Here is an 8,282-nt window from a genome sequence, read left to right on the forward strand (position 1 = left end):
GTTCATGATATCCATTTCTGCTAGTATAGGAATCACAAGATCATCTTTAAAAATGTCGACCAGAACGGATATCGACGTCTTTGGCAATTCCTAGAAAACTGACGATCTTCTCCCACATCAGTCCACGAAAGACAAGGAAATGATGGTAGACTGGTGATCCTTACATTAGTAACATTAGTAGACGATATTTACATTATGCGGAAACGTCGGGTAGAAATTAAGATAAACTGCGTGCACGTACTCGTTCACATTATGCGTGAAGTTAGATATTTTATTATGTGCTTAAGAGCATCACTTGTCTACATAGTTTGGTGAACGATAAAAATTATTCTTTCACCGATTCATTTTTGTAAGCAATACAAACGAAATTTCCAAACCATTCATTTTCCGTAAAATAAACGGACCCTTAATGACCTTTATTTGAATTTTTCTACAAACTCTATGTCCAACCATTAAGTAAACCTACTTGTATTTGAATTTTCTTGCACTTTGCGTGTGTATGTTTGCAAATTTACGAGTCTACTCGGACTTAGCAGTTTCCTCTCATCCCTACCAATTATACAACATACAATTATCTGCATGACACCAGAAAGACAAAAGCAAAACTTCATCCAAATCAAGCGTAGCTTAATCAAAGCATAATCACGTCCGTTGCTTAATCCCATAACACAACAAGAAGCCTCTAATCTAATCTAATTTGAGGCGAAGGACGTAAGGATAGTGCAGGGAGCCACAGTCCAAGCAGTCGCCAATCTTGTTCCCACTCGATATGAATGACAACTGCGGATCATAGTAATGTGCGACCGGTTTTCCCTCCAAGTCGACTTGAAAGACCCCGCTGTTCTTGTCCATCACCGGCCGCCTGTTGAAACACTCCAAGATCGCCGCTCCTTTTCTTATGAATGGGTACTTCAACAACAATTCGTTAAACATCGAGTTCCCCTGCAAAAAAAAAAGAACAGGAAATTTCTTATGTGATGTGGATGAAGATACAGTGCACCAAAGAAGCTCCTCAAATGGAGCATGCATGTTGAAGTTGACGGTGATCTACTCACCGAGGTGAGGGCAATCGAGTAATGGCCTTCTCCATCGTATCTGATGTTGTCTGGATAACCCGGCAAACGGTCGATGAATGTGTCGGTTCGTCCCTTTCGCTCGCCATTTATGCAATACCTCCTGCACCTCCTCCTAAAGAACCCAGAACAAAGAAGAAGAAGAAGAAGACCCACTCGATCTCATCCATACTTTATAATTATTTAGTTTGGGAGGATTTTGGCTGAAGAAGTGATTGTGAACATCCCATTGAACTCACATGACAGTTTCACAGAAGATGGCGATGCTTTGGTCGGGAGAGAGAGCGACACCGTTGGCAAAGTAGAGATCCCGAGCTAGCACTTTACTTTAGTTTCTTTGGTCGCCGGGTCATAGCTCAAGAATCTCCCGTGCGGCCGACCCCCCAGAACGTCCCAAATGACTTCTTCTAAGGAGTACTTGTACGATGCGTTGGTGAAGTAAATCTTCCCGTCACGGGCCACATCCGCGGCGTCCGTGAGTTCGAACTTCACACCTTCCGCCTCATCCGTCAAAAGCTCGATGGTACCGTGTTTGCTCACACTCAGCAGCCCCTGTGGCAGATGACAGTTTCGACATTAATGCATCCTATCGAAACAGTGTGGCTCATGTCGGTATAGAACTGTGGCTGCCAAAAGGAACCAAGATTGATGGAGAGCAGTCAGGGCCTTCAGCGAGCTTCTTTACTTCTAGGTGAGTCGGTTCTTGACTCGGACAGTGTGGTGCAGTCGGAAGAGTTTAACTTTCATCGGACATGGATGTGATGAGGAGGTTTTAGCGGCTCGGCATCAGACAAAGCCGATGTTCCGGAGTCAGTGTTTCATCCGACTTTTGTTCTCGATTCTCAGTTGCAACAGTTGTCTCTCGCAAGAGCCGTGTCTGCTCTATGATCCAATTGGTGAGACTCGTTTGGTTCTTGACTAATGAGCAAAGCTGTCCACTGGTCTCATTGTCTTTAACATCAAAGGCTACCATCATTTGCGCTAGATTGAAACTGTCATAGAATACCCAAGATGCAATTGGGAAAGATGATTTCTACACCATGATTTTTTATACTATGAATTCTTCGGAATCATATTTGCAACAGGATACCGATTGAGATTTGGGAAATTTGGGCACAAATGCTAATCTCGGGAGGAAAGAAAAGGAGAGACTTAGGATTTGTCGTTCCAAAGTAGATGAATGCGCGGAATCTTTCTATGCACGACAATTCGCGCAGTCCTCCGAAGCTAGTTTTCGCACCAGACAATAGTAAATGATGATAATCATCCAGGGAGAGAATTGAGACATAAATATAGAGGCCTTACCGGTGTTACTACTCGTGTTTCAAATGCTGCAAAAGGAGTGGCGAACTCATCCAGTACGATGAGCTGAGTACAAGAACTATATACAAACTATACATGAGCCAAACATAGTGTGAACGGTGGTCCGACTCCATCGGAACCAAGAAGAAATTCAGGGAACGAAAACGAAGCCAATACAGGTCCCTTCCTGATTCTCATCTCAAATGGCAACCTGCAAAAGTAAGCAACTCGGGAGGTTAAGTTCATCCTCGACGGAACTTGTAATGTGTTAGTATCGAGCGTATTCAAGATAGCGTATGCTTAGCAGAAGTTTCGATGATGGAAAAGAAATTGCTCAGAAAAATTAAACTTCTTAGGCGGCGATACCCGTAATCTGATGTTAATAGCATTTTCAACTGATTAATGCTTTCAGATATCAAACTTTCTTTAATTCAAAACCTGAGGAGTGAGGATAGTACCACACCACACGACAGCACATACAGAACATTGATTGTTCAAGAAACATTAGCATAACGGACTATGAAAAGGGCATCGTTAAGAACGAAAGTTTTACCACCCACCTGCAACTTATAAGTGTCTCCATGCAAAAATTTCCACGGACCTTCCTTTGAGCTTAATCTAGTAATGCACGGCATAGTTTTGTCAGAGACGGGCAAAACCAGAGTGGAACATGGATCAGAGATGCTAAAGAATGCCGATGCTTACAAATTATGGAGAAAGAATAAGCACGAAAAGGAAGAATGCACTCCGCACCTTGCATATCCGGCTAATGTGCGCAAGCCCATGAAAAGAGTTAATCCAGACCAGACTCCCGAAAGACCGACAATGGATGGAGCGTAAAGCAAAAACACAGAAGATGCTGCACCCGTGGCCATCTGCCCATCATCGGTGTCAAATTATCAGAAGACGTGCTAAATAAGTAGTACGAGAACAACCAAGTCAGATCTCAGACATGCAATTTGCTAGTTGAGAGACTCATTTACCATAGACCAAGCTGCGTACGAGAAGTCTGACACGCCGTAATGGAGACCGTCGAAAATATAAGCTAGAGCGTTGATCGGTTGGCTGGCGCTTACAAACTACATAGATTGAAGTTAGAATCAATGTAACTGAAAATAAGAGCTAATTTTAAATAAACACCCCAGACGAACGGTAGGCAGGAAGCGTACCAATAAGCCTGATCCAACAATTTTTAGTACTTGTGCGTCCTTGGTGAACAAAGTTGCCAAAGAATTAAATGACAGTCCCAACAACAGAGCTAGGGACACACCGGTAATTAGTCCTGTCTGGAGGAAACTTACCATGAGTCATGAAACATGAAGCCTAAAGGAAATCAAATCTAGGTTAAGTACAAGGTAGAAACCACAATTCGGCGATCTGTCCAAATATGTTACCTTAAGAGCCAAGAATGCGATTTTCTTTACAGCGGTATAGTCACCTTTTGCAAATGAACTCGCAATCATAGCCTAAGAAGGGAACCAGATTTAGCTGATGATTCAGTATAGTTATCTTGATGCGCACACTATTCAGGTAAAGTGGAAGACATCAATATAAAACTGGAGATTCATTTCAAAATTAACAACAACGACATCGAGTAAGATTCAAAAAGAATACAAATCCAAAGAGATAAATGAATCAAAAGTCCTACATCTTGTAGCAAAAGTGCAACCAAATGTTAAAGTTTTTAAAACATACATTCAAGTCTTAAAAGATATTCAAAAAAAGGCGATTGAGTATTTTCGATTGTTTACAAGTTTAAGAACTTTTAGTGCACTTATTCCATCCAGTTAATCAATTGGATAACATACAGGATAGACGAATGAGTCCGGTACATTTTTTCCAGCTTAGAATTGCTCAGAGGACGAGTTGTGTTTCAGGAAAGGGAATTCACCATCTCAGAAGTTGCAACTATATTTTAGGTCGAGTTAAAGGTCCTCAAATTTTTTTCTCTTTCTATCATTCCTATTGAAGGGAATCAATTATCCAAAGCCGGACTGAAATATATAATCTGTTTTGGGGAGGCATATTGCACCGAGAGTCAATTTTCAATGAACAGAAAAATATGGTATCCACATAAACTAATTTCCCATAATCGGCATGCATATTTATCAGGAAAGAGACTCATTCATGAATGAGGGAAAAGGTGGAAAACTTGGTGAACATTCCAACTTCAGATAAGCACATTGTTGAAGATTGCTTACCTGGCCTGCTGCTGCTTGCGCATCGACAAGGAGGGAAACGGACAACCAGACTTGCAAGCAAATCTGATGTGCAGCCATGGCTAATGCGCCCTGACGAGCAGCCATAGATGTGCTCAAAGTTATGGTCATCACAGCAGCCATAGTTCTCCCTAGAAGAAAGCCACCTGAGCAGAATGGCTTATTGGTTAGAAACTTAGAACATCTATCTTTGGTGACTCTTAATAATGACAATGTACTAATACGATAGAACGAGCAATGATTCAGGAGGCTGTTTCTCTTGTAAGACCATAATACAACAGTTGTTCCGGGAAAAATGTCGGAGTCAATGTAAGGATCCACATACCAGATTTCAGATAGTCGCCAAAATGCAAATTGTGTGCATTGGGAAGTGACAAGACAGTCCTCTTGTTAAGATGCCAAACCATAAGAAAGGCAACAATGTATCTGCAGAAAAAGAATATCAGCATGGTCATTTACGTGATATATGAGAGAAGTCTGGGCAGTAATAGAAAGAGTTACATACTGAGACAAAACTGTAGAAATGGCAGCACCAGTCACGCCGAAGCGGAAATAGTACATCAACAGTGGAAAGAAGAATACAGCAGAGAAGTTGCCTAAACCTGTTGATAGAGTTCCACATCAGTTAGTAAAATGGAAATGGATAAAAGCATAACAAATGAGATTTTGATCGTTTGTCAATAACAAATCATTTCAAGATACAAACTGCTCACACATATTCACATCCTGATCACACTACCAAAAACTCTGAACGTTATAAATGACCTCCATTATGTTTTTTTCAATGTAACTTCATACGGTAAACCGAATCCTTGCCTAGAGACAGAACGGGTGTTTTTGTATCCTTGAAGCCACGAAATATGCCCTGAACGGCCAAATACACGACGACAGCCGGAGCACCGATAGCTCTTAATTTGAGAAAGTTTTCCGCTTGTACGCGCATAGAAGAACCCTGTTCAAAATGTGAAAGCTTTTGAATGCTGTCACTAGTCAAAGAGGAAAGACATTGAACACAGAATAGAAGACTCGGGGGCCATTTGGAACCAGAGATCTACTCTGAGTGCAGTGTGACTACCGAGGATCAAGAAAGTTCCACTCACTGATGATATGCCCATCACGTCGAGAAACAATCCTGAGCCGAAGTACAAAGCCAGTGCCTCAAAGACACCAATTGCTACTGCTAACAATAAGGCAGTAGATACTGAAGGCAGCACCTTTCTTTCATATGCTGCGTTTTGATGCTGACCACCTGTGCGTTGGGAAATTCGAACTGAGCATGCAACTGAATTTCCAGCAATATCAATCTCTCTTTTCTGGTGAGACGGTACTTACCTGGAGCTGAATTGTCGCCTGCACTCCTAGAAATGTCTTCAGCCACGAATGAAGTTGCGACGCTTAAGAGAGGAATATTAAAAACCTTAGACACGATGTTGAAGATCGACATAGAAACGCCTGCTGACGCTAACTCCAGAGGTCCTTTTCGTCAGAACACATGAGAGATTTTGGCGTTATGCATATATTTTAAGGAAGTAATATCAGGTAAAAATCTTGAAGGAAAATGTATCGAGGCAAGTTCAATTCACAGGGAAGAGAAAACAGATAGAAGAAAGGGTAAAATTATGGAACCGATTTGACAAATGTATAACCAGGAAGCCGCTCTGATGTCTAATATGAAGCACAATGACTACTAACTCTATAAGTTTTCATGATGTAGCTATTAAGTAGTGTAACAACTTCCTATGACCGATGCTATCTATCCTGCTGGTAAGACTCCTAGAAGGCACATATTTGAGGAGTGTAGGGCACTAACATGAAACTAGGCTTAGCTTAACAGACAAAACCATCCAAGTAAGAGAAAGGATGTACCAAGTCTACCGATGTAAGCTGTTTCCATCAATTGCGCTAAAGGCTCAATTGCTTGTCCAGCAATTGCCGGTAAAGAGAGCATTATCAGCTCAGTCTGGAGATTTTGGGAGTCTGTTGAATGTTGTGTCAACTCACTGCAGGAATCAACGACCCAGTGGGTGGAAAATCAGTCCTAAGAAAAATTTCAGGTGATAAAGATTCATATGGCAGCACCTATTTCTCCAAATATGACACCCAAAGCAAATACAGGGTCAGGTGCTCACCAAATACAGTGAAGTCCGACACCTTCATTTTACTCATATCAAGTTGACATGCCTTTGTGTTTCCGAAATCTCCCCCACCACTACCTAAAATCCGGTCAAATCTACCCAATTATTCCAAATTTGGATTTTTGAATGGGATGACCCTTTATGGCCAGACGAGAAAGAGATGACTTTGTCATGTTAAGGTCACATTGGACACCAGAGGAAGTAGTATTACCATAACCAAAAGCAAGTACTCATACATGTCCAAATACCATGAAAAAGAATGAACACATTGCAAGAAGTGCTTCGGCATCAAAATGTCAGGTGCGGAAACTAATGAAAGAGGGAACAATTGCAGGTAGTGATAAAAAGAAAGGGGTAATAAAGTTTATAGCTACTGAGCCATACTCATGCAGTGCACTTCCATTGGTTGACGCCGAGATATCTTCAAGATAAGTATCTGTATGCAATTCAAAATCCAATGCTTGCTGATCGCTGATCGACCGGCAACGCCTGGAAACGCCACGGAAGCTCGATAATCTCCTCTTGTTCACCAAGGAATGGCCACCGGCTTGAGCGACTTCTGATCTGTTGAAGGGCAATTCGCGGCTCAAATTCACAAACGGCCTTCTCTCCCTCTCCTTGCCGGCCACACCCCAGCGAGGTGCATTGGTGAACTGAGCAACTGCCATAACTATAGAGGTACAGAGGAGTTGTAGGTTCAGCAAGCAAGAAACACCAAAGGCAGACCCTGTCTGTGAATGAGAGGGAATCACCTTACATTTTAGACTAAACTGGACTCCTAATCATGCACTCTAAAAATGGACATATCAGAGTGACATTGCCTGATATAGACAGAAACTTGCCTGCTCATTAATATCTTGGTGTGTCCTTTAGAAAATGAAGTTCGAGTAATTAGCCCAAAATCAACTTTTCGTATTTCACTTATGGAGCTCAATAATGCAAGAAAGCTACAGAAAGTGAACGAAAACAGAAGATGGGAAAGAGAAAAGAAAGCTCCGCCACTTGATTGAGCAATGTGGTTCGACCCTTTAACAATCTCCTCAATCCAAGCAAGTCCGACACGGGAAATCTCGTTGTTCTTTCCTCATTTTATCCGAAAACTGAGAACATGATCAAGAAATAAGGACCGGTGAAGCCACATTCTTGCGCCAAATCACTTTGAAAACATCAAAGGACAAGTCAGAGAGAGAGAGAGAGAGAGAGAGAGCAATGAGCATACCTCCTGTGACTCTGAGCAGTCTTTAGCAATGCCTCCCGTGACTCGGAGCTTTTTATTTCAACTTCTCTCTGGATGATAACGTGGCGCTCGGAAGAGGTTTTCCAACAGAAAACTGTAGACAACGTGGGACTGGGACCCTCCAATCTTGGTGAGTGTCGTTGGAGAGCATAATGCAACTGCAACTTACAGTTACCACGTAATGCAAGAAAAACTCTTGTGCGTACGAACTCCAGTTTGGCGAGTTCAACCTAAGTTAATTGCATCTTACCAGATTAAACCATTAGTTTTGGTGTCACCTGCACTCGGCGTACGCAATAATTTCCCTCGATTTAAC

The 8,282-nt window shown here is 42.0% G+C and overlaps 1 protein-coding gene and 1 pseudogene across 4 annotated transcripts; both read right to left on the minus strand.

Moving 5' to 3' along the window:
* Nucleotides 1-593: 593 nt before the first annotated feature.
* On the minus strand, nt 594-1,637 carry LOC115744693 (annotated as a pseudogene).
* A 706-nt stretch (nt 1,638-2,343) lies between these two features.
* Nucleotides 2,344-8,027, minus strand: LOC115744653 (protein DETOXIFICATION 45, chloroplastic-like). Of its 4 annotated transcripts, none has more exons than XM_030679933.2 (15): nt 7,949-8,027; nt 7,114-7,460; nt 6,461-6,594; nt 5,927-6,070; nt 5,695-5,843; nt 5,411-5,546; nt 5,100-5,196; nt 4,920-5,020; nt 4,577-4,740; nt 3,770-3,841; nt 3,545-3,661; nt 3,359-3,454; nt 3,129-3,250; nt 2,936-2,993; nt 2,344-2,586 (listed from the first exon to the last, which is right to left on the minus strand). In XM_030679933.2, the coding sequence occupies exons 2-15, from the start codon at nt 7,395-7,397 to the stop codon at nt 2,575-2,577; spliced, it is 1,686 nt and encodes a 561-aa protein (XP_030535793.1). In that variant the 5' UTR covers nt 7,398-7,460; nt 7,949-8,027; the 3' UTR covers nt 2,344-2,574. The 4 variants fall into 4 exon arrangements, with proteins under 4 accessions (XP_030535793.1, XP_048140077.1, XP_030535795.1 ...); XM_048284120.1 differs by having other exon boundaries at nt 7,981-7,998; XM_030679935.2 differs by lacking the exon at nt 7,949-8,027 and adding an exon at nt 7,887-7,912.
* Between the last annotated feature and the right edge of the window lie 255 nt (nt 8,028-8,282).

This window comes from Rhodamnia argentea, chromosome 8, assembly GCF_020921035.1.
Source record: "Rhodamnia argentea isolate NSW1041297 chromosome 8, ASM2092103v1, whole genome shotgun sequence".
NCBI classification, from domain to species: Eukaryota; Viridiplantae; Streptophyta; class Magnoliopsida; order Myrtales; family Myrtaceae; genus Rhodamnia; species Rhodamnia argentea.